At 43.9% G+C, this 26,269-nt stretch overlaps 1 protein-coding gene across 15 annotated transcripts; it reads left to right on the forward strand.

Moving 5' to 3' along the window:
• Positions 1-546: 546 nt before the first annotated feature.
• On the forward strand, positions 547-26,269 carry LOC111852297 (growth factor receptor-bound protein 14-like). 15 transcript variants are annotated; one of them, XM_023828053.2, is made up of 17 exons: positions 547-1,635; positions 2,804-3,160; positions 6,735-6,917; positions 7,744-7,806; positions 11,649-11,944; positions 15,641-15,797; positions 17,939-18,057; positions 18,478-18,552; positions 18,647-18,784; positions 19,979-20,089; positions 21,092-21,187; positions 21,615-21,677; positions 22,267-22,383; positions 22,826-22,895; positions 22,971-23,061; positions 23,672-23,765; positions 23,875-26,269. In XM_023828053.2, the coding sequence occupies exons 5-17, from the start codon at positions 11,882-11,884 to the stop codon at positions 24,022-24,024; spliced, it is 1,344 nt and encodes a 447-aa protein (XP_023683821.2). In that variant the 5' UTR covers positions 547-1,635; positions 2,804-3,160; positions 6,735-6,917; positions 7,744-7,806; positions 11,649-11,881; the 3' UTR covers positions 24,025-26,269. The 15 variants fall into 15 exon arrangements, with proteins under 15 accessions (XP_023683821.2, XP_072556462.1, XP_072556459.1 ...); XM_072700361.1 differs by having other exon boundaries at positions 3,058-3,160; XM_072700363.1 differs by lacking the exon at positions 547-1,635 and adding an exon at positions 10,722-10,815 and having other exon boundaries at positions 1,657-3,160.

The raw sequence follows: 26,269 nt of genomic DNA on the forward strand, positions 1-26,269 counted from the left end.
CATGTATTTTTCTGTCACCCCTATCGCAAAGATAACTGCAGTTTTATTTTCATAAGTACACCCTTCAGGGTAGCTCATAAATTCAACTGCTGGGGAAATAGGTCCCAAACAAGTCTAATATGTAGACGACACCTACAGATGTGCACACAGGTCTTGATGAAAGCCCCCAAAAACTGCTGTGCAGATGTTAGCGGGGGCTCCACTCATGCCGCTAAAACCCTGCTGCATCACCAGCCGCCGTTGTGGTCAGACAGGGCAGGTGACTCCAACGCCAACCAGCACAGAAATAGCCCTGTTCTTAACTTTTCACTCCCATAATTAAAAAGCGCTTGCTTTGCCCAGAAGACTGTGCTCCAGCACTATGTTTGGACACCTCCCCCCAACAAAGTTCTCACTTTTATTAGGGTTCTTCGGACTGGGCCCTAAATGACCCCGCCTATCCTGAGAGGTATATCAGCACCAGGCCTCATAGAGTTTGAGTCCATTCTACAGACTGACATGCCTCTTGCAGCCAAGGCCTCCATTAGTGTTTATTTTAAGAGCTGATTAGCTCCAGCCAGATCACTGGATATCATGCATGATACGGTCAGAGGTCAACCTGGATCAGCCACAGAAATGTATTCATGAATGAAAAGTGAAAATAAATGGAGTAGGCGTATGGTCCCCATGGGTCTCCACGAATGATCGGTCCCTGTTCTCAATGTAAATATTTGAGAAGTCCAGCATCCCCAAAGAATGGCTGAACTGCGAGATGCTACCTGGCATTAAGGCCTGAGAAATGCTCTCTGCTCAGGGTGAGGTAACTGCAGGTCATTTTTAAAAACGCATGGAAGAAGCTTGTAGTCGGGAAACTGAAGTCTGGCAGATGCCCAACGTTACACAAATATTCACATTAAACTTCGTGGTCTCATGGTCTAATAATAATGTATGATCTGATAATAATTATAGGATGTGAATGAGCTAATCCGTGACTTCACAGGCCCCATATTGGCCCTGAAAACTCATTCTGGTATTTCTGCTCGGGCTCCGGTCCAGTGTTCGAGTTTGAAGGGCTGTCACAGAGCTGAGTACGAAGTCCATGGCGAAAGGAGCAGTCGCTTTACAGTCTGGCCGCCCTCCAGCCTCGCCGCTAACGGTCAGTAGCCCTTTGTGTGCGCGTGAGTCTGTGTGGCAGCCTATTACCAGGTAGAGATTGATTTATTTAAAAAAAAAAAAAAAAAAAACACAGAGGGAAAAAAGGCACAAAGGAAAACAAGGGTGTGAAGGATATCAAGGAGGACTGAAGTGCCGCGTGGCAGGGAAAAGGCTCGTTACCGCGTCTCTGAGGACGTCAGTGTCGTGGCGAGTCGGTCGGGGACCGGCAGCGGTACCCCGGGTGAGCAAGGGACGTGAGTGAGCTGTGTAGGGGGATAGAGGAGCCTGGCATGGTGTCACTGTACCCCACTGAGGCCTGTGCCCACCGCCTCGAGCCTTGCTGGTCAGTGTGAGAGGAGCCCCGGAAGAGCGAGCGAGAGAGGGAGCGAGTGGCCTCACCAGGAAGGCAGGGGACACCTTGACAGGGCAGCCGCCCGATTCCGGTCGTCCTCTTGGCTGCCGTCTCTCTCCAATGTCCCTGAACGGTCACAGGAAGATCAGGTACGTCAATGTCTTGCTCACGGTCCACACCATTACTACACCATTCATATCAGGCTGGGTTACGGTGTACTGAAGCAGTACAACATAAGACATCCAGATCCCACATGTATAAATATCTGAATGCTGTGCCTTTATTTGCGCACACACATGTGCGCACGGAGAAAGCATTTCCTGCAGTAGTTCAGCGTATCACTGCCTGTGCACATTTTATATCTCGGTCTGCAAGTTAACCTTTAACATCGGAGATGTTTAAGCGCTGCCAAAATTCTTCGCATTTTTATTGAAAAAGGGGTGTTTTGGTGCTTTGACAAATTGGCACAGACTTTGCTCCTGCAAATACTTGGGAAAAAAACATTTCATGACTCGTCCTTGAGCATTTTGACCAAATAACAGGGTTTGCACTGTGTTTTGTTACCATGCTATGGTAAAATAAAATTCATTTTATCCTTATACAGGGTACCTGTCTTTATTTCATAAGTTACATAAGGACATAAAGCATATACATTTGCATATTAAAGTACAGTATACAAATTCCACAATGTGGGTTTTTTAATAAGTGATTTTAAGGTAAAAATATTAAGCTAGCAGTGAATGTTAACAGTTCAGTAAGTGTAGTAGCCTTGGTATCATAGTAGGTAATGTCCTCTGGTAGCCTCGAGCAAACTGCTTTGTGAAACCATACACTGTGTGAATTACAGTAGATTAATGCGTGAGCTAAAGCAGTAAAATAAACTAAAATGAAATGGTTGTGCTGATCCAAGAATGAGAAGGTGACTCTGGTGAGTCCGTGAGTTGCAGACTGGGGTCTGGATCGGGGCTGGATCCTTTCATGCCTCTTAACAAGCTGCTGTCATAGGAGAGGGAAGACATTAGTCATGTGTGTCTTTATCTATCTCCCTGTGCGATGTCTAATTCTCTGTCTGCTGGGCCCATCTCAGCGGCCACGGTAAACAGCCACATTGGGCAGGTTCTGGACACTCCCCTTCCATCCTGTGCTTTGCACCTCTGTTAATTCTTTGAGAAATGACTGGTACCCATTTTTGGGTAGAATACAGAACATTACAATAAGGGATTGTGTATGGGCATTGTTTTATATGAAATACTTTTCATGAGGGCAAATATGTAAAGTGATTTAAATGCTTTTTACTCACTTGTTGGCTAATTCAAGGTGAACTGCAGAACGTTCAGGACTCAAACTCTTTGAGTTGAAAGATCACAGGATCGAGACAAACAATGAAATGAGACATGTCTGGTCACATGTTCTGAGAGGGACGCATCTCAGCAATCAAGATAACAGACCTGTCAGGGTTGGCCTTGTCATAATAATGACATCACCTTTGCCCCCCTCCATTCACCTCCTGCTGAAGTAAGACAGCTCACTGCTCACTGTAACGGCATAACTCGCCAGCGGCTTTCTTGCAGTGCTGGCCGTCACTGCATTCTTCATGACTGCGGAAAGAAGATAGCAGCTTCAGGTGCAGGTCTTCCCACCTCTTGTTATGGAGCAAAGACAAAAGTCAGCAGGGTGAGCAGACTTTGGGGGGGGGGTGGGTGTAGATATCCCACCTTAGGGGTATTGACTTCAGGGAGGCAGATGAGGGGCATCCGGGCGGATGGGGTTGCTGGCCAGTGCTTGGGTGGTGTTACATAACACTGTATGTGTGTGTGTCTGTGTGTGTGTTTGTTTGTGTGTGTCTGTGTGTGCGTTTGTTTGTGTGTGTTTTTATATGTGTGTGTGTGTGTGTGTTTGTATATGAGTGTGTGTCTGTGTGTTTGTTTGTGTGCATTTGTATATGTGTGTGTGTGTTTGTTTGTGTGCGTTTGTATATGTGTGTGTGTGTGTCTGTGTGTTTGTTTGTGTGTGTTTGTATATGTGTGTGTGTGTCTGTGTGTGTTTGTTTGTGTGCATTTGTATATGTGTGTGTGTGTCTGTGTGTGTTTGTTTGTGTGTGTTTGTATGTGTGTGTGTCTATGTGTGTTTGTATGTGTGTTTGTGTGTGTTTGTATGTGGTGTGTGTATGTGTGTTTGTGTGTGTGTCTGTGTGTGCGTTTGTATATGTGTGTGTGTATCTGTGTGTGTTTGTTTGTGTGTGTTTGTATGTGTGTGTGTGTCTATGTGTGTTTGTATGTGTGTGTGTCTGTGTGTTTGTTTGTGTGTGTCTGTGTGTGCGTTTGTTTGTGTGTCTGTGCGTGCGTTTGTTTGTGTGTGTTTGTATATGTGTGTGTGTCTGTGTGTGTGTGTGTCTGTGTGTGCGTTTGTGTGTGTCTGTGTGTGCGTTTGTTTGAGTGTCTGTGCGTGCGTTTGTTTGTGTGTGTTTGTATATTTGTGTGTGTGTCTGTGTGTGTTTGTATATGTGTGTGTGTGTCTGTGTGTGTGTCTGTATATATATGCACTACCCACCTGCACCCCAGTCAGCTATCTTTTATATATATGCTGAGTGCCGCTAGACAGTAGTGGTGAAATTTGGGGTGGGGTTACGGCAGTAAAACGTCTTGCTGGCTAATTTTACTAACGCTGAAAGCGGAATGACAGACTACCGGGGCGTTGCGCATCATCTGCGGGTGTCAGGGAGCTGCTCTCAGTTTGTGGGAGACTCTTGGAACTCCTAGGAGAGGTGGGATGTCTGGGATTGTCTAATGTTCTTTGGCAATTCTACAGTTTTTCTTTTAAGGTGGGTGGGGCATAAGAGGGGCGTTAGTTTCTGCAGAAGGGCCAACCTGAAACCACTTGTGCTACTCAGGGTTGCGGTGGGGGGGGGGGGGGGGGGGTCCAGAGCCTTTCCTGGCAGCTAAAGGCACAAGGCAGGGAACAACCCAGGATGAGGCACCAGCCTGTCACAGGGCATACTCACACACCATTCAGTCACCTATGCCAGCAGTTTGGTAGCACCAATTAGACTCAACATGTTTTTGGACTGTGGGGGGAAACCAGAGTACCCACTGGAAACCCTATGACAGCATACAGACTGCACACACAGACCCTTGGCAGAGACACAGACGCTGGTCTCAGAGGTGTGAGGCGACAGTGCTAACCACTGCCCCACCATGTCAACCCGCAAGCTTGAATCTTTTTGAATTACGTTACATCATCATCACAATACTATACCCCTTTGCGAAGGTGAGAATCTAGGCTGGTGAGGGCATGTGTTGCATTATGGGTGAGTTTCAGCAGTAACACAGGAATAGTATGAATAATATTCATCTGTGTCTCCATATGTATCAAAGCTACGCTGCATTTGCAGAACTACTTCTATCATCTCAAGGATTTACTCAAAAGATTTAATTATATTTTTTATTGCCATTTGAACTGCTATCAGATAACTAAAGTGTTAAGCAGGGATGGATGAATCATTGTCAATATGCATGGAACCTTTAATAATTTATGTGTTGTAGTGCTGTAGTTTATATAATGGAAAAATACACCAGCCATCCCACTGCAAGCTTCTTCTGGGTGAGTCAGTTTTTATTTTACTGGCTAGTGACAAATTGCTTGGAATTCATTAAGACATGTCTTATGTTCAGTTTTATTACCTGGCCGCATTTCCATTCACACCTGAAAATATTTGTGTAGTGGGAAGTTAAGAATGTATACGGTCCCACAAGGGAGCAGACAGAATGCGGTTATAAATGAGAATTCAATCGACTAGGTGAGATCAATTATTTAGAGCTCGCCCACTAGCTTGATGGGTAACTTTGACAGATAATTTTAAGAGTTGCTGGTATCATTTAAATGGTAATTTAAGCAATCATTTATATATCAATTTAAATTATTATTTAAATAAATAATTTACATGACAATTTAATTATAATTTAAATAGTCATTGAAATGGCATTTATAAATAATCGTTTAAATTGCAATTAAAATAAACATTCAAATGACATTAATTTATCGAATATTGTCACGAAACAATCAACATATTTAAATAGTTTTTCATTTGGATTTTTAAGCTCTGAGTTGCATCCATGGGTGCATGTAGATGCAAATGTAACGGGAGACAAAACATCTTTGGTCATTATTTAAAACCGATTTGCAAACATAAGTAATGTGCAGAACGGGAAGGTGAGTCGCTCCGGTCTGAGTCCCGTCTAGGTGTCCGTCTAGGTGCTTATTATAATCGCTGTATCCGCGAGTGCCAGGCCAGACCCTGACTCATCTGCAAGGCTGAAATTACAGATGTGCACGCCTAAGCTCAGCCAAACGAGCAATGGCCTGCTTTGATGAAGTTTTTAATGAATACCTTAGGACACGTGCTTAGCGCTTATGTCAGTGTTTTTCAACCTTGGGGTCGCGACCCCATGTAGGGTCGCCTGGAATTCATATGTCTAGTAATGTCTAGAAATTGATTAAAAAAATTACTGAGAAAAAAAAAAAAAATCAACTAATTATTACTCTTTTAAAAATTATGATTAAAGCACCACATACAATCTTAAACAACTGTATTCTTTCACGCTTATAAATATTAATAAACAAAAATATAAATGAGTTCAAATAAAATGATCGCGATCACCTTCAGCCTTGTAAAGACTCGGCTAACTGTATTTGTGATCAGGGAAAATAAAATGTGACTTTGTGCACTAATCTGGCTGCTCTGTATTTGCAACATGGTATGAAAAACATGATCAAAAACTAATTCTAGAAAAAAAAATGTCTATGGAGTCGCCAGAAATTTGTGATGTCAAAATGGGGTCACAGGCCAAAAAAGGTTGGGAACCACTGGCTTATGTGCTTATGGCGCAAGTTCTTTAGAAATTTCTAAAGGGACCCGTGCAGTATTTATTTGTACCCCTGTAAAGGCCTAGGTCATCGGGGTATTTAATTTCGCTGTTATTATGCTTTTTACATGGAGAGTTTTTTTTCTGCATGTACAGGCATTAGCGGATATTTGCGGATGGCCAATAACGGAGAACACTTTCTGTATGCTCCTAGCCAAAATATGTATTTGTTCATGTGTAACAACATTTATATTGACGAACAAGCCTCTTTAAAGAGCAGTGTTTTGTTTCTCATGTGTTTGTGCAGTTTGATCTTTTTTGACTGTCATTAATGTTACCGGCCTCTCAGCTGTCCTGATTCTAACTGACTCCCTCTGTTGTTTCAGAAGATTGCTGTGGACCTGATGTGTTTTGATGGGCAAAAGTGAGACACATTACTGAGAAGTTCGAATGAACTACGGCTGACCTCAGGCGGTGAAATTGCATAGCTTCTTGTTGACTGGATTGTTACACAGCACACTGATGAATGCTGTATTTAAACTGATCAAGCTGACAGCCCTTGACCTGAGGTACTGAGATTGACTGTTGTTTGTATGTTGCAATTCTAAGGGTCACAACCCATCCAATCAGCAATTGGGAAATCTCTGACAGCAGAGCGCCAGCCTCTTAGTAGGTGTGGTAACAGTTCTGCTATTGCTAAAATAGACACAATTTGACCCATCACTAGACTGGTATTATACCTGCAAATGTTAAAAACAGATTACTTGCTTCAGCTCTGTCTCTTTAAGTCAGAATACGATTAGGTCACCTCCTAACCACCGCTGTAAATTTACACTTAACTATATGATTATATCAGCTTTATTTATAACTTGCAATGTGTAATTTGGCATGCTTGGCTGGATATACATTATCGTAACTATGCCAGGCGAATTGCCCCCTGCTTGTGTGCTAAAAGTTTTCTCTCTGGGAAAAGATGTGGAAAAAAAAATAATCCCCATCCCTGTCTTGTGACCTTGTATTAAAAAAAAATCTCGATGTAATATAATGCACTGGAAAAGTAAGCAGATCAGTTATAGTGCATTTGAATGCCAAGGATGTGATTCGCCTGAGTGGTTGTTACTGCTGTCAGAACAGAGTATATTCTGTTCAAGAAGACAAAGAGTAACCATTAGGGGTCTGAGGGGCCTGACGGGATTTGTTTTAAGTAGCCTTCTGCAAACTTTCCTGCTTAGACAATGGGGGGGGGGAACTCAGTGTGACTCGAGTACTTAGGAGTTTAAAAATAACAAATCTTCGTTGTAGCAAACTAGGACAATTTACTCAAATTCCACCACCACGCAAGTGGAATACTCTCTTGCTGCTTGTTATTAGCTAATGGAAAGAATTTCTGCCTAGAGGCTGGGCCGGTGCTGTACGGGAAGGCCTGAAATCATCCGAGAGGGTTATGAGTGCAAGAAGGTAAGCGCGGAGCTGGGATGACATGCCAGGTAAAGATGTAGGTTGTGACAAACTAGACGGGCAAGGGTGCAGAAGTGGTGAACTGTGTAAGGTTTTACAGACGAAATGCTAGTAACACGAGCGTGTAACACAGAATAACTAAATTACCAATATATTTCGAAGGATAAAACAGTTGTCACTTCTGCCAGTTCTAGTTTTCGTCTGTTTTCTATATTGTATTGGCATCTTTAGTCAGCTCTAGTAGTCTCATTTTAACTATCTTTCTATACTGCATTGGTTTACTATAGTCTGTTCTAGTGGTCTAATTTTAACTTTTCATACTGTATTGTTTGACATATCTGGTAATCTTATTTTAACTGCCTTTCAGTGTTGTTAATAGGAAATGGGGTATTAGGAACTTTCCGGTGAGGTTATTTGTTTAGTTGTAGGTACATTTAGATATGGTAAAATTTGATAATGGTTTGAAGTGGAATAAATGTTTTGTTTGTATTGTGTGTATGTTTCTGTATGTGTGTGTGTGTGTGTGTGTGTGTGTGTGGGTGGTCCAGGTATACATTACATTGTGGGGACCAAATGTGATAAAAATCTGTTTATGTTTATTTTGGAAGATTATTTTTTCAGCTGTCACAAGGTGAAATTTTATAAAAATCCAATGCAATCAATAAACTAATGTAAAAAGTCTTGTATTTTGTTTGGTTACTCAGGGTTAAGGTTGTCTCTATGTGTGTGTGTCTCTCTGTGTTTCTGCGTGTGTGTGCGTGTCTCTCTGTGTTTCTGTGTGTGTGTGCGTGTCTCTCTGTTTCTACGCGTGTGCGTGTGTGTGCGTGTCTCTCTGTTTGTGTGTGTGTGTGCGTGTGTGTTTTTCTGCGTGTGTCTGTGTTTCTGTGTGTGTGTTCGTGTCTCTCTGTTTCCGCTCATGTGTGTGTGTGTGTGTCTCTGTGTTTCTGTGTGTGTGTGCGTCTCTGTGTTTCTGTGTGTGTGTGCGTGTCTCTGTTTCTGCGCGTGTGCGTGCGTGTGCGTGTGTGTGCGTGTCTCTCTGTTTCTGCGCGCGTGTGTGTATGTGCGTGTCACTGTGTTTCCGCGCGCGTGTCTGTGTGTGTCTCTGTGTTTCTGTGTGTGTGCGTGTCTCTCTGTTTCTGCGCGCGTGTGTGTATGTGCGTGTCACTGTGTTTCTGCGCGTGTGCGTGTGTGTGCGCGTCTCTCTGTTTCTGCGCGTGTGTGTGTATGTGTGTGTCACTGTGTTTCCGCGCGCGTGTCTGTGTGTGTCTGCCATCTCCGCTCCCTGGGAGGTATTCTGGCACTTGCCTGCATGCCTCACTGTAGATGCCACATGGCAGTGACCCAGGAAGCCTGTGCAGACCCGGATATTTTCGTCAGTGCGCCGGAGTCCCCCTTTCATGGCAGTCATGCTGTTCTAGCTCCATTTAGTAGGAATATCAGTGCATTTTAATCCTGCGTGCCACTAATGGCTTGTTTGGGTTAAGGACAAAGGCTGTCAGAGTGATCAAGCATCTGCTTGTGAATTCTTGTGTAATAACTAAAATTTATGCATGTATGTATAATGAATACAGGTAAAGTGTTAAGCAGCTGACAGCCAGGTCTATATTCTGCAATATTCCAACACTTTAGAAGGGGACCCATAATTCTTACAGAGAACCAGAAATATTATTAAAAGAAACAATTATGCATTCACTTCATATAATTCTACCCAAGTGAGCTCGATGGGCCGAATGGCCTCCTCTCGTTTGTATAGTTCTTCTTATGTTCTTATTTATTTTTACCCATCCATCCATCCATCCATCCATCTTCTGACTGCTTAGAAACACCAGGCAGGGACCTTCCTGTATGGGATTCTAGCTCACTGCAGGACACTAACACAGACAAACACACACTTACACAATCATTCACTGCAAGTAATTTTGAGGCCCCAGTTAACCTAACTGCGTGTCTTTGGACTGCAGCAGGGAATCCTTGTGTCATAAGGAGAGTGTGCAACTCCAAACACACACAGCAGGACTGGAAATCCCTGAATGTTATGTTGCACTTCTGGTCCTTGAACAGTCTGAATAACTTCTTGCTTTTTTGGAAGTTGCTGTTGTGTACCTGGGGATCCACTGGAAACCCACCCTAGCTGCGTTTATGTTTAGTTGACTCCTTAACTGCATGTATGTTTGCAATGTGCTATTTGCCTCACTTATATGTTGCTTTGGACGTCTGTGTCTGCTAAATATGTAAATGTAAGGAGACTCGTTACACAGGAGGTGCAGTGAAGCTGATCCACTGCGGCTCCCTAAAGCATGATTGTGAAACACTGGCAGGAGTATTCAGAAAGCCTTTTTTGGGTAGCCATCATCACACGGCTGTCCTGGACAGCCAGATACAGACCGCCCCCCCCCCCCACCCCCCGTTTGGATCGGACCCACGGACTTGGCTCATATGGAGTTGGCCGTCCTACCGCGACGCTTATCAATCTGGCTCCAGCAATTCCGATTCACTGCGGCTCCTGCCGATAACCGGCAGCGTCTTGGAGTCTGCACTCCCCCAAGGAGATGTGCCCAGGCCTCAGATAAACCTTTCAGCTCTGTGGAGGGGCGGGCGGGGCATCAGTGGGGGGGAGTATTACTCCTGCATAAGCAAAGTTGAAATTTAACCTCAACATCTATATCCACTTCAGTAGACACTTTCCCGTGCTGAGTATATAGCGGGAGGGGTGTCGTATTTTAATAACACAATGTGGAGCCGACGTAAGGTTAATATTAACTTTTGTGATTTCAGGGGGAAGTTCTGAAATATATACAATTACCCTACATGACAAATGTATTTACTGTATGATTTTAATGGAGAACAGACTGTAATGAAAGTCCTAGCCAGACAGCTGGGTTTGTGGTCAGGTGATACCAATCTGTCTATGTTAGCAGGGGGTGACCAATGAAGACACTTTATTAATGGAAGACAAATGGAACATGCGAAACATCCAATACCACATCCATCAAAAGGAAAAAATTAATGGTACAACAGGTCTTACACCTATAATTATATTATCACTCTGTCTGTGCCTTTATGTATATTTATACAGTAAATTAAATATTCCATTTGAAATGTACCAGCTTTTGGATTAACACTGAGTTATGTCAGAGGGGGGGCAGTGTGTGGGGTGCCGTGCCTGTAAGCGGAAGGTCATTGGTTCAAATGCCTGCATCAAAAGCATAACTTCACCTTTGGGCCCTTGAGCGAGGCCCTCATTTGCTTCAGGGACCATCTGACCCTCCTTTCTCCTACTGGGAGCTGGGAGGGAACAAAAACATGGACTGTCTGTGGGTCCCTGAGGACTGGATTAGGAAACACTGAGTTCAAATCTGACAGCAGGACAGAGATTTCGAAAGTGTACCTTATGGAAGCACTCCTTTGTGTTTCCAAACTCAGAGTCCTGTTTGACATATGGCATGTAATTCAGCAATTAGTGTCTCTCCACAGCTCTATCTCAGTCCCGCCCATTCCGGCCTCTGTATCATCAACCAGCCTTTCCTTTGATGTAATCTGCACAAGGGTTTTACAAAAATAAAAAAACAGTAAAATACACTCTAACCACATGGTCTGTGACACTCTTTGTTCAGGCCCCAAAATCATGTAGAGGGTAATGTTTCTCTTGCAGAATTTCAGTAAGAGATTAAGAAATAATTTCTGCCCAGTTGACTTCTGTATATTTACAAATATTTACAGTTTAGATTACAGTTTATTTACACTGAAATGCGAATGTAAATAGAGATCATTCTCCCTGAGCTCCCGCAGCCTGCCGTCCTTGTCAGAGAAGCTATTTTTAATCATTGTTTTGCTTCTATTAGGATGAAGGGGTGACTCAGAGAGGGAGACATTTCCAAGGCTGAAGGGGAGGCTCATCACCCGGGAAGCGGGCCACCGCGCACTGCAGCGGACCTCGGGCTTCCCTCTGCAGGTGGCAGCGCTTACGTCGCGGGGAGGACCGTGGAGTAGGCGACAGGGAGCTGGCAGGAGGCGACTGCGTCGTCACCGACTCCCTACGGACGCATCCCTGCTTGTCAAGGGTCCAGCGAGAGCCATGAACTTCCGTGCCAGGAGGGTTACCCTGCCGGTAATCACACCAATCACCCTTCAGAAGCGGGTAAGGGCGTCCGCCTGTCCGCTCTGCCACCTCTCGCCGTTTTATTAATCGTCAGCATCTCATATTGCTCTGAAAGGACCCACACAAACTACACAATTAAGACTTCAGTACTGGCAGTTTCCAGTAATCGCTCCTTAACTCTACACACCGATTAGTTAGGTGTCTCCCATTGTTTAAGTGACAAATGAAAGACGTACGTTTCTTCCATGCTCATTGATATTCATGCTTCTCTTGGCACTAGAGTGTTGTGAATGAGTTAATATGTTTTAAATATAAGCACTTAAGTCACTGTTATGGCCTGATGTAGTAAAGACATCACTAAGGTGTGGTATAGTAGCCTTTTTTAAAGATGCTCAGCCAGATATTTTACCAGAGTAATTCAGGTTACCTTAACCTAGGGAATTATGGGAGCGAGGGGATCTACCCTCCAACCACGATACTAACTGTATGGACAGAATTTAAAGCTAGTTTACTGTTCTCCAGAAGTGGGCAGTTAAAGTGATCACTCAGTTGTTGTTTTTTTCTCTCTGAATTATTATAATGCAATTCTGATGGGAGATCTTGGCACTTAATTCTTGTGCTCTACTACTTTCTTGGAAAAGCTGATTCACTTATGCACGTGGTACCTATTTGTGCCACGTGTCACACATGTTCAAATAATGTAACTTTTTTAATGCAGGGTTCAATGATAGCCATTCTTCAGTAGAGGGGGTAGGGATTTATTATTTTGTGTAATGTCAGTGTGGCCCCCACTGTAAAGGTGCTGGACTGTCCGCATTTATCCCAGATATTTTCTCAGTATCATTATGCTAAGACTCAGTCATAGTCTTGTTGGAGAACAGATTTCAGGCTCAGTGCCAGTTTTTTTTTTTATTCTTACATGAAGGCAGTTAAATGCTGATGGTTTTCATAGCTTAAGAATTCACTCTGTCAGCAGGTTTTACTATCACTACTAGAACACAGCCAAAAGACACGGGACAAACCTTATATAAATCCACGCTCGTATCCCTAATGAACAACGCAAACTAGTTCATAGGATGAGAAATGACGGTACGAGCAGTTACTGCGACAGGATGATGGTTATCATCTTTGAGATGAAGCACTTTGATGGATTAAGGTTCTAAAAGACTTCTGTAATGAAAGATTAAAAACCGAGGGGCAGCTTTACAGGTTCTTGTGGGATGGTTTGTGGCCCAGCCGGTTCTGCCTGGGATTAGGTGGTGATGTCACTGTTGGGCCCGCGAGCAAAGGCCCTCACCCTGATCTCTCCAGACCCAGCTGGATGTCGCTTTGGATAAAAGCATCTGCTAAATGCTAATGTATGATTCTTCAAGCGAGAGAGTGATGCAATATATATTGCAACGACTGGAGTGTAAGGTACAGGATGGTAATGAGGTCAGAGGCTGCAGCAGGACTTGGACAGGATGTGAGGCTGCTGAGCCAGCTGATACTGTGATCGTTGTGGATGTGGGGAGGGTCACGTCTGGGGGAACTAACCAATTTGAGTATAAACAGGGAAATTCATGAACTAGGTTTTGAGATTCCGTGAATTAATCCTGGACATGAAGCACTGAATGGTAGTTAAGGGTATGTCATATGATTGCTGTATTGAAATAGACTGGATTTTAAGGTGCTGTTCCTGTAAGCATTGGAGTAGATGATCCTGATGTCCATCTGCTGACAAGCTGTAGCTATGTGGAGACTTATCTCATGTCATACTCATATCTCATACTCAGTATATGAATTTCAAGCTGATAGCAACCAGTCAAACTCTATTAGCTTCGATGACTTCCTTATTGTTGCGCTGGAGTGATGCAGGGATATTATTTTACATATTATCACCTCTTCGGCAGATACATGCTATGTACGCAGAGAAAACTCCCGTGAAAGGAAAAAAAATCAATAAACCAGCCTGGCGACATTTGTTGAGTGAATGAAAAGTGAGCTTCTTTTTAGCCTGCTACAGTAAATCTCTGGCACTGATTATGATTGAAATAGCTGCTCATTTACCTTGTTTGGGGATGATGTCACGGCCGAGCACTCTCATTGGCTGGTGGCTCCTGAAGGGTGCTAACTTTGTCTGGGCTGGAGAGAGCCGTGACCTCATTTTCCTCCACAAAGGCGAGCTGGCCCGTCCTGTCTGGTGGCTCAGCCTTCAGCTGCAAGAGGAGCAAAAAAAAAAAACAAAAGAAAAGAGAGAGAGAGAGAGAGAGAGAGCATGATAGGCAGTCAGGCAGTTGATCTTTGCTATGCCTCCCTCTCTTACCCCCCTGTCCCACCCCCGCAAACTCCAAGTGGTGCTGACCCCATCGGTGCTGCGTTTACCCCACCACTTAGCGACCGCTTGCAGACTCACGCTGGGCTTTCAGAGGGGCGGGCAGGGCTACCGCTGACATTTCTCACTTTTTCATTAGTTTTTTTTTTTTTTAAATCTTGCTTGGAGCAAACTCCCATCCTCTACTCTTTTGCTTGAGAAGAGCCGGCAGCTGATTGGCCGACAGCCCCCCAGTGACATATATCTGCGAAGTCAGGAAATCGCGGGGCGAGAGGAGCACCTCTTCCTAAATACCTCATTTGAGCTGCGCTGCAGCGAGGCAGGCGGGCCGGCCGCCTCCCAGCGGACACGGCGCACCCAGCCTGAAGTCTCGTGTGTCTGTGTGCAAATTTTGCCTGATAATGTTGTGCACTCAGCCCTATATGAGCTGCAAAACTAACGCAGATTCACAAGTCAGCGCAGCTGCAGGCAGACGGGTGAGTTAGACGCCGCCACTTACTGTGCTCCTCTATCTCGCTGTCATCTGTGTCATTGGCCGGGGAAATCAAAGGGTCCACTACTGTCTGTCTGTCTTTGGGTGCAAATTTCAAAGAAGCTGTTTCTGCCGTAGCTGAACCTTGGTGTTAGCTGACCCGCTCTGACATCTCGAAGAACTGATCTCTGAGAACATCAAAGTACTACTTTTTTTCTAGTAAATTGGAATCACAGGGTAAGGGCTGTGTGGCACAGCCTGCATGGCGAGAATGGAGATATTCTGCAGTGACGGGGAGGTTTCCTGCTTCCCTACTTTTAAAAATAAAACTGACTGATTTATGCATGTATGATGTATGGATTCCATCCCATTCCACCCTAAGAAAGTCTATGCAAACTATAGTCCATGCATTACATATTACATAAATCCGTAAACACACACATATAGGTAAGTGGCATTAGACGGGGAGCAGGGACACAGGAGCTGCAGGGGACAGCAGGGGGTGTATCCCCCTTAATATTTGATTGGGCTTCATTCATCAGTTAATATACTTTTGTTTTTTAATTATTAAGTTATTCTCTACGGCATTGACTGGGAGAAAGATTTAGTCAAAACTAAAGTTAAAAGTCCTTATGTGCAAGGGCATAACTTTGGACTAGAGTTAGGCTTAGGCTTATGGTTAGGGTTAGGTTTAGGGTTAGGCTTAGTCTTAGGGTTAGGCTTAGTCTTAGGGTTAGCCTACCCCCCCCCATCCCCCCATAATTTATGCCCCTGCTTGTGTGTATATGCTTGCAAATGTGTTGCAGGTAAGGGTGTAGGCTTTGTTTCAGCATTGGTAGAGACCAAATCAGCCCCAGTCCCCCCCCCACCAAACACACCCGATACTCCCATAATTTTGGCAGGGAGCTGACCCTGCTGTCCATACCCAAATCTATGTCCTTGATTGCAGGTCATCAAAGTGTTCAACGACGATAACACGAGTCGAGCGTTGGAGGTCCCCACTGATGTTACCGCCAGAGACGTCTGCCAGCTGTTTGTGCTGAAGAAGCAGTGCGTCGATGACCACAGCTGGACGCTGTTTGAGCAGCTGGCTCACTTGGGCATAGGTAGGGAATGTAAGCCCGGCCTCGTGCGTCATGCTCGTCCTCCTTAGGCATGTGCATGACAGCTATTATGAGGAAAACAGCAAACTCCTGTGAAGAAACTCCTACAAAGTAAAGGTTAATCAAGGCTGATGAAGTGAATCTGAATCACTATTGAAAGCCTTTAGACCAGCAGCTCAAAGCATTTACTAGGGTGGTCTGATCTGAAGGTAAAAGAATGAGAACACACTATTTAAACAAATTTGTGTACATTTATTTGGGGGAGCTGAAGAACATTTTAGGGGGTTGGCCTGTTTAGTATTACTAAAAATGTTTTTTTGAACCCTTTTGTGTGAGTGAATGGTGTGTGTGTGTGTGTGTCTGGGTGTGTGTGGGCCCTGCGATGGGTTGGTGCCCCATCCTGGGTTGTTCCCTGCCTTCCACCTGTAGCCTCCAGTATAGGCTCCGGACCCCCCCCCCCCCATGCTGAATAGATCAAGCGAATACAGAAAATGGGTAGATGGAACTCTTTTTGTTGCTAGTCTTTGGCCAACAGCTATCCCTAGTAGTCATGATACTTAGTTATGACCTCAATATCGATAAAACTTTAAGTATCATGATACCGGTACAGTAACAATACCAATGCAGGGGAAAAAAAACAGTTAAGTATTGTTTACAGTAAATTATACATTTTTGTCACCGAATCATATATCACTGAAACTAAAACACATTTGAAGTCAGAAACGTTTTAATGATTCAGGAATATTAAGAACTATGCCTAGAAATCACAGAATCGTAATCATAATATTGAAACATTACTGATAATACATAAGAGACGTAATAATATATTGGGGGGTGCGGGGGAAGGGGGGGACCAGTATGAATGTGATTCGTTATAAAGATTTTGAGAGGGCGACGATTAAAGAAAAAAAACATGTGAGCACGTAAAAATTTCAAACGTATTTCTGCCACTATCAAACCTATCGCCATTACTCTACTATAAAAACAAACAAAAAAAAAACAAGATAGCAAACTGATAATATGAGATAAGCGCCCATAAAGGTTACAACAGTTTCTTTCTTCTATTCATATGCTCAATAAACGTATAAAAAAAACTTACTGCGCTGCAAATGATGCTTGTTTATTTGAACTGCTTCCAACAGCGTAGCAAAGGCCTATAACCTGTAGGTACAGATGCTAGTTTGATGATGGTACGACCAGGTCGGAAAGTGCAGATCCACTCCAGTATGTGCTCCCAGTTGAGGGATATTCTATCCACAGATCATGCTGGCTGTGGTGCGTAGCTTTAAAGCCACAGGGAACACGCTAAAAAACGATTAAAACTAATGGTTCGAGGCCCAATAAAAGATATTAGCAGAGGCTGTTTGTAACAGCTTATCTTGTACACACATCATGTATAAACAACAGATGGTCTATGGCTATTTTATACGTTTTTAATCTTTACAGAACTCGTGAGAAACTGAGTAAATGCTTAGGTTGTTTGCACAGGGCATATCAGGCCATCTATATTACGATATCTTTTAATGGATGAGTATTAGCATTAATCAGGTCATTACTAATTACAGATTTTAAAACAAGTGTAAATAGTAGTTCACGTTATTTGCAGTGCAGGACAATATTTGTAGTTCTGTTAAGTTTAAAGTTTTTAAGTCTTTCCTGAAGCACACCAGTAACATAAGATAGTAAACATTGAGCTGAACACTATAGGTTTCTGCTGGTTTTGTGACACATAACTAACAAATTAGTAGTCACATGTCTTAAACTAGACATACACAATTCTCCAGCTGCTTATAGAGGACGTTTTTGGTTGTACTTTCTCTGATTGCTAGATAGGCCTATCTACATTGTGTATCAGTTTTTAAATACATTTTTAAGACAATGTGACATGCACATTAATTATTGATGCATTTTATGGCATCACATTTTATGATAAGATTGTGTTTAAAGGTTGTCATGCAGCTGTGCTCAGGACAGAGACGCTTGTGTGTTTGTTGATGCCCCAAGACTCCGTGTCACCTTGATGATTTACGTAGCTTTCGGCATTGTTTTTATTTTTTCCCCCAGAATTGTAACATCTACAGTTTGAGTATTTTGACAATTCAAGAGATAGCCTGGCTTTATATCGGCGTTTCTCTGATCCCCAGAACGAACCATCGAGGACCATGAGTCAATGATGGAAGTCCAGTCCAGTTGGAGTGTGGACAGCAGCAGATTTTGTTTTAGAAAGCATTACGCCAAGTATGAGTTTTTCAAGAAACCTCTGGTAAGAGCCAAATTCCTCTGTGAAGTACTGCAAATCCTTAAATGAAGTTGTGTAGAAACTGCAGTAACAAATACTGATCCAGGACAAGTATTTTGGATTGTCATTTTATATTATAAATACTAAATGACTGAATATTTATTAGCAATATGAATTCAGTACGTAGCCCTTGTTTACAGCTTGTGTCCATGCTGAGATCTGCATATCCTGTTCGCTTCCTGTTATACACTTTGGGCTAAAAAGCCCCCCTCCCTTTCGTGAAGCAGTTGAGTGGGTATTTTTTGATTTTGTGCTCTAGGGTGCTTTCATTTCTGCTGGTACTGAAAGCTGATGTCAACAGGCTGCTATCTTTTATTTGGGAAGCCGTACTGTAATAAACAACCTAACTGTGAGTGTGATGCTTGTCACCTCAAACCCCATTAGGACTTTTTCCCAGAACACATGGTGTCTGTATCAAGTGAGACCAATGACACGATGGCCCATTCTCAGCTGATACAGGTAACTGGTTTAGCTGATTTTATTCTTATTCCTTTTCCTTACAATCTCATTCAAGCTTTCACTGCCAATATGAACAGACTCTCTCCTTGAACAGATGTTTCTCAACTCCAGCATGTGCTCAGAGGTCTGTGGATACCTCCATGCCAGAGAGCAAGGGAAGAAGTCTTGGAAGAAGTTCTACTTTGTTTTGCGGAGGTCTGGCTTGTACTTTTCCAGCAAGGGGATGTCAAAGGTAAGCTGTCATGATATTTGAGGAGCGTCTTATGTTCAAGCTGTTTACTGTTTACCTCTTCTCGCTTTAGAGAGCCTGGGACCACCTAAGACAACTTAAGAGCAATTTTTCAAAAATTACTCCATTTTTTTTTTTTTTTTTTAGATGAAACTGCCAATGAACTAATGTCTTCATGTATTCCAGCAGGGAACTGTTGTTAAATTTCAAAAGTTCAGTAAGTGCACATAAGCTTCCTCAGAAACATATCACATGGGCTGAGTCACGTTTCTTCATAAACTGATGCTTCCAAAGAAGTAACAGTAAAATAAACTTTGACATTCTGATGCTGGGAAGATTACTGGGTTGTTAGGTGCGTCGCCGCAGAACTGGTTGGGCTGGATGCTTCTCAGGTCCGTCGGCATGCCAGCGATGGAGCCCTTGGCCGCGTTGACAGGCACGGCTCTTACCTGTGAGACGCGCTGCCAGCAGGTTCTGCTCACTGCCTTCAGGAGAACAAAGAGGCTGTTGTTAGGCGCCCAAGGAGGCCCCGCCGGCCCGCTTTCTGTCGCCCGTATCCGGACACGGCATTCTCACCCAGGCCAGGTGTGCGTAGTTGGTCTACCCTTTTGGTCCGGCTCGGGGGGTGTCGATCACCCACCCCCCTGTCCTGCACTCCACACCTGCTTGGTAAGGAGAGCACTGGCGGCGGGGGGATGTGGCGATTGCAGCATTTACTGCGGTCGTCACGGCGACCCAACAATGGCCGCCTTTATTTCCCTCCACTTACGGCACACACTCGCCAGGGTCCCCGTGTGTTTGCCTAATCGACATTCCCTTCATTGTGCTTTGTATCCAGCCCCAAAATTTTCACACTCACCAGTTGGCTCACAGCGTAGCGGATAAGGGATGTTTGAACTAGATACAGATTAGATAGGTGCTGGCCAAGGGTTTCGCAGACATTCTCTCAGGGTCCGACCGCTACGGCTTTTTCCTCATTCCTTCTGCAGCGGCTCAGCTCCTCAGACCGTGTCCCTGTAACGATGGGCCAGAGCGAGACCGTGGTTCCCAGCACCGCGCCGCCAGCGTTATGACAAACCCTCTCCGAGCCTGGATCAGCGCTCGCACGTATCATGTTCCGCTGGGACCCGGTGGTCTGCAGCAGGTGTCCCGGTACCTCGTCCGCGGCTTTACTGATTATCTCGGTCTCCCCCCAAGGAACCACGGCATCTCCAGTTCGTGGCAGAGTTCGGAGACAGTGACACGTACACCATGCTGTCGCCAACGAAGATGTACGGCACGCCAACCGCCTTCGTGTTCTGCATTAAGGTATTTGAGCTCTATGACTGACACCGGGATAGATAAAACTGGGAGCCAGTATAAGGCATGGAGCAGGGGAATACTTTAGATGGGATGCCAGGTCATAGCAGGACACATATAGACCCAGTCATGCTTTGTGGGCATTGTAGAGATCCTTAACTGCTTCTGTTTAGACTTCCGGAGGAAACCCCAATACCTGGTGTAATCCCCGTAATTAAGCAATGAACATAAACTTCATACCATAAATTTACACTAGGGTATCGGGGTTTGGGGAGATGTGGCTAACCAGGATCGGCCTGTGACCGTTGGTTTGATCCCCAGCCACGGTTGTATAGCCACATCTCCACTGCCCCCTGGAGCAGGGCCTGTAATTCTCCCCAGAATGCTCTAGGGCTGCCCGATAATTGGCCTGCCCCTAACCATGACTGTGTACATGTCTAAAAAAGGAGGGAAAGATGGGATATGTGAACAGAAGCATTCCATACTTGTGCAAATTGCAAATAATCATTTAGTTTCGATTTCTAAGAAAGAACTTGAAATTATTTAATAGTTTTATGACTGCTGTTTGGTATTTATGACTTTATGGAGCCACAAGTGCAGCTGCCAGATGTGTTCATTAGTGATAAGGCCCGAGGCTTGTGAGATATCGTGATCGAACCTAATTAGCCTTCGGCATTATCTACAACAACGGGCGCGGTTTTCCCATCATCGGCTTTCCGCTTGGCGTCTTATCATCAGAGGGCCAACACTGGGAAAAGTAAACACTGAAAAGAAGTGAAAAGGGAGCAGGCGGACTTAGCACAGTCAGAACGTAAGAATGGCGGGAAATAAGATAAACAAAAATATACATGAAGAATGATGTCATTGCAACGGGCAGGCAGAGAGTAGGAGGCCTAGTTTGTTTGTACAGTATTTTGCAGCTCAGTGCTATTTTACAGCAGTATGGCTGCATCTGTGCATTTCTCGCAAACTGTAAAAATGAGTCCTAACTTGCATGTACTGACTCGCCAGCCTCACAAGTCGGATTCCCCCCGAGACCTGAAGATGCTCTGTGCTGATGACGAGCGCACCAGGACGTGCTGGGTCACGGCGATGCGTCTTTTTAAGGTACGCTAGACCTCCTTACGGTGGAAGGGCCTTAGGTATGCCTTCTGTTCTGCTGGGAATAACTGGGCCGTATCATAGATGGTGGGCTGAATTCTGAATGCAATGTACATTACCCACCAGCAGAGGTCACTGTTTCCTACAAGTAAGTAGGTAGTAAACAGATAAGGCCCAGTTAAAATATTTGATAGGGATTTGAATGTAGATTATGCAAACAGTGAATTCTAAACATTGAAATTAATATGAAAAAATTACAAACATTCTTCTGGTGCTGCCACTGGACTGAGATTAATAGTACAAAACGCTAATTTTATGACTAGAATAAATTTTGGAATAAATTTAACATTGACATCAATGTCTGAAACAGTTCAATAAACATCATACTTATAACTTTTGAAATATGCTTATTGATACATGTGTTTCCTGTTAGCATGGGATGCAGCTGTACGAGAATTTCCTTCAGCCACATCTGAAACAGAAAGCATCACCGATGGTACGTTTCGCCACGTAAATCACGTCTTTATTGTCATATCATCCATTTACAACCTGAGTAGAAATTTTAATTACGACAGTTAAATGTGCACATGACGAAGACCACCGGCTATTAATGATGAACTTTAATGCTCCCTGTGATTTTGTAGAATTTCATAAATACACATCGACATTTAGTTGCTTAAATGACCCATCCCATTTGTTTGGAATAATTTTATTTACTTATACAGATGGGTTTTCTGCTGGTGTAGGCAATGTGAGAAAAGTTACCCAGAAAAGTAAAGCATTACAGACAAAGGTGGAAAGCTCAGGTTCAGAAAGTACGAATCCAGACCACGGTTTTGATTCAACCAGCTAGCTGCGTATAAAGAGTTACAGTGACAGAGTACTCAACTGGTTGGTTGAAACAAAACTTTGGTCTGGATTTGAACTTGGTAATGGATTGCTTTTATGAGTAATTTCCCCAACACTGGGTATAGGTTAATTATCTTGTTCAACGGTGTAATAGCAGCCCCCTCCTGGGACAGCTCCCCCTGCTGCCCTCAGGGTGCCCGAGGGCCCAGTACATTCAGTGTGCGTGTTTCTCCCAGAGGAGCATCTCGGAGAACTCCCTCGTAGCCATGGACTTCTCCGGACACCAGAGCCGCGTGATCGAGAACCCTTCAGAGGCGCTGTCTGTTGCTGTGGAAGAGGGCTTATCCTGGAAGGTGCACCGTCCGTCATGACACCCGAGGTTCATCTCCAGCCAAGGCCATATACAGGGGCGGGGTCACAGGGGCACTGGCCCCAGCTGAAATCTGATTGGTGCCCAGAGTGCCCCATCCCCTATCTCTCACCGAGTCAAAACATATCATTGGCCAAAGATAAGATGGGCCTCTCTGTATAAATAACACCCCCTCTTATGCCCCCCCCCCACCATAAAAAAATCCTGTAATAGCCCCTGCCTCTGTACATACCAGCAGAGATATTCACGGTGTGCGATCACTCAAGAGAGGGTAGGGAGATTCTCGACAGCTGGTCCTGTGAGACTTTTGGTAGCCTCTCCTGAAGTTCAGGTGCAGATGAAAGACTGTCAAGGTGTGCACTGCAAATCCCTCCACCGGCTCAGAACCTGAGTCTTGACTTCCTGTCCCCCCCCCCCCCCCCCAGAGGAAAAGCTACCACCGGTTGAGTTCCCATGGCAGTCCCTCTGCTCTCCGTAGGCCTCTGTCCAACATAGGTCAGTAAAGCGTGTTCCCTCCCCACAGCTCCCAGTAAAGAGCGAGTGATGAAGCTGACATGCATTTCACCCCAGTAGGCATCCACAGAGCTCAGCCCTGGTTCCACAGCAAACTGTCCAGAGATGAGGCCACCCACCTGATTGCCCAGCAGGGTCTCAGTGATGGGTAGGCACAGCATTGTCTGTTGATTTTAACATTTGCATTATTAGCTTCCTGCTATTTTTGAAAGGTGTTGTGTAAGCTCTTGCTTCAGTACTGCTTACACTTGCACGTTTCCATTCATTGGAAGCTTGACTCAACAGCTGTCTGTTTGCAATGTGCCATTTGCCTCACTTGTATGTCACTTTGCACAAAAGCGTCTGCCAAATAAATAAACATAAATATTAGCTTTATCGGACATTTTTATTGAGCTGTAAAGAACATTGTTTACATTGGGAGACAGCATGCATAGCAGTACACAAAGAACACCTTTAACTTTTAATGGCTTCATTAAATTTATGGCTAAAACAACTGTAGAAGGCTGAAAGATCAAGGTGTTGCATGCACAACGATTAAACTGTGTCTTTCTGTCTTGTATCTTGATATCCACTGGGTTTTGTAATGTATAAATATATGCCACATATCAGATAATAGAAATTCACGATTCCTTTGTCATTCCATCATCCACCTGTCTTCCTGCTGCTGTTTCTGGACAGGGTTCACGGGGTGGATTCAGCAATTGAAAATGTAATAAAGGATGATTTGGACAGTTTAAATTGTTCTCATTTCTTTTCAGGGTTTTCCTGGTGAGAGACAGCCAGAGCAATCCCAAGGCGTTTGTCCTGTCACTGTGTCATGCACAGAGAATCAAGCACTTTCAGATCCTGCCAGTAAGCATGTTTTCCTCAAATTCTGTGTCTTTTTGGGCCCATTACCCCATTACCTGACCCTTCTGTCAATGCAATATTCACCCGGGTCTCACCATGCCTGTTTACGGAGCAGGTGGAGACAGAGGGAGACTCATTCTTCAGCCTGGATGATGGTCAGACGCGCTTCACCGACCTTATTCAGCTGGTAGAGTTCTACCAGCTCAACCGGGGCTCGCTGCCCTGTACGCTGAAGTACCAGTGTGCCAGAGTCGCCCTTTAAGCCAGGGCACATGTGCCTTATTGTTCTGAGGGCCACGTTCACTGGCCTGCTGCCGCTTCAGGCTGCGTAAGCACAAGACTGCACCCAAATAATCTAACTGAAGCCCACTGTGACGACCAGCAGCAGGACTTATCAGTGAGTCTCAGTCCTGAACCTATAGGCTTCTTGAGACTGAATTAACTCTTTGGGACACGTGTTGAGCATTAGCCACCAGGTCATGTCCGTCCAAGGCCATGGCGAAACACCTCGAAGAATTCACAGGAGAATACGTGGAAGGTTGGGAAGGGGAGTACATCCACTGGACCGGGAACCTAGGAACTTTCTGCTGATTCTCTGTAATGGATACAGTTTCTGGTAATTTTCTGCATTGGTTGCAGCACGGATGGATGCTAATGGTTGTTTGCGCTAGACTCAGTTCCCATCTTGTGAGATGCATTCTTTGGAACTTCAAACATTGCTGTATACACAGAAAGTGTTTGTTCCAGTTAAGGGATAACCAGACCTACTGTGTTCAGGCTGGCTGTGTCCATTATACCTGTTTGTTCGTTTTTTGTGAGACGGTGGGTAATCAGGCACTACAGAGGATGACTTCAGTGTTAGGGAGCATTTCTTTGTCTCCTAATACTTCATTATATATACAGACACTCCTCTACTTACGAATGAGTTACGTTCTGAACGGCCGTTCGTAACTTGAAATATTCGTAAGTCGTTATTCAACATCATTTTAAGGGTATACGCAAGTACAAAGAGCTAGGATGCTGGGAGTACGCACGCTGCGCTGCTGCGCGGCGGGAGTAGCGGCCAGAAGTCATACCAGGCGGGATTGGTGTGCAGGAAAAAAAATTGATGTTGCGGACAGGAAATGGGAGCCCAAGGAACACAATTTGGACTGACACTCCTCTTCCTTTGTATGTCTGAAAGTTTGTAAGTTGAAAGTTTGTAAGTAGAGGAGTGTCTGTAATGCATCTTTTATTTTTTTCTTTTGAATTTGTGCACTCTTGTCAGCTCTGCGATCTTCGAGGACCTGGTGTTTGTCACGTAATGTACATCTCATAGTATTCAGGTGTTTTATAAAACTGGCCGTGTCATTGTTTTTTAACCAGGAGTGATGAAGTTCAGGACTAGCTATCGAAGCTGTATTATACGGGGGATGGGGGGGGATTTAAAGAGGATACTGCCAGTACCAAGGTTGGGGCCATTCCATTCCGAGAGTTGGGATTTAAATCTCCCTGAAATTCGAATTCAATTCCAATTCTGTTCTCCATAGTTTTTTTTTTCAATCCCAACTCCAGTTCCATTTCCTGATTTGGACTGGAATTGATGAATGCATTCCGGAATGGCCCCAACCCTGACCAGTACAATTTAATCAATGGAGGGTGTTCATACAGCAGCTGAACTGGTAACACTGTAAATGCAAATAAGAACGATGAATGAAAGTCTTGGAAATATGTAACTTGGGATCTTAGAAATATATGTGTGATTTTCAGTACTGGAAGGAATGACATTATTATTATTATTATTATTATTATTATTATTATTAGTCCAGACATTTTAATGCAATAGGATTTTTTAATAAATGAATTTTGAAATGGCAGTGCACTTTTACAAAAATGGATGGGCAAATACTGGATGCAAATATATTTTAAATGAGAATGCAAATAAGGCGCTATGTGACAACCTGCAATGATTCCTAAAAATTAGTTTTGATTTGTAGTGTGTGTGTGTGTGTGTGTGCGTGCGTGTGTGTGTGTGTATTCTGTCTGGTCTGTTTTTAAGTGAAACTGTTTTATAAAATGTTTTGCACCCAAAATTTATAGCTCTTGTATTGTAGATTTTATAGCTTTTCAACAATTTACACAGCAGTTTTCATTGCACTGTAGCCAAACATTGGTAACAGTTTCCAATGTTGATTATTAGACAATGACTGTTAATGATTGTCAGGATACATGATATTTGTTGCTGGATTTGTGAAAATTGATCATACATGCTTTCCTTTCATAATTCGTGACCTAAATCTTGTCCAAATGTATGTGCCTGTGCAAATATAGTTTATCTTCTGTAAAGCTTTCCCTGTGCTCTTTATTGTCTAAATCTTCATATATTGATCAATAAATCATTTTTGTGGTTTTCACAAAATAATAAAATGGCACTTTCTTAAGAATCCAAAACTGTAGTTCATTTGTCAGATGTGTTGTTAATTCGGCATTAAAACTTGCTTCCAAATAAAGACAATAGTGTAAGAACA

Source organism: Paramormyrops kingsleyae, chromosome 16 (assembly GCF_048594095.1).
Source record: "Paramormyrops kingsleyae isolate MSU_618 chromosome 16, PKINGS_0.4, whole genome shotgun sequence".
Classification (NCBI taxonomy): domain Eukaryota; kingdom Metazoa; phylum Chordata; class Actinopteri; order Osteoglossiformes; family Mormyridae; genus Paramormyrops; species Paramormyrops kingsleyae.

What these genes read in the sequence shown, in the direction of transcription:
- LOC111852297 (XM_023828048.2), top strand. Translation starts at nt 14,621, where the DNA reads ATGTTGTGCACTCAGCCCTATATGAGCTGCAAAACTAACGCAGATTCA. An exon ending in CCCATTCTCAGCTGATACAG is followed by an intron (nt 18,553 to 18,646) that starts GTAACTGGTTTA and finishes CTCCTTGAACAG; the next exon opens with ATGTTTCTCAACTCCAGCAT. An exon ending in CCAGCAAGGGGATGTCAAAG is followed by an intron (nt 18,785 to 19,978) that starts GTAAGCTGTCAT and finishes TCTCCCCCCAAG; the next exon opens with GAACCACGGCATCTCCAGTT.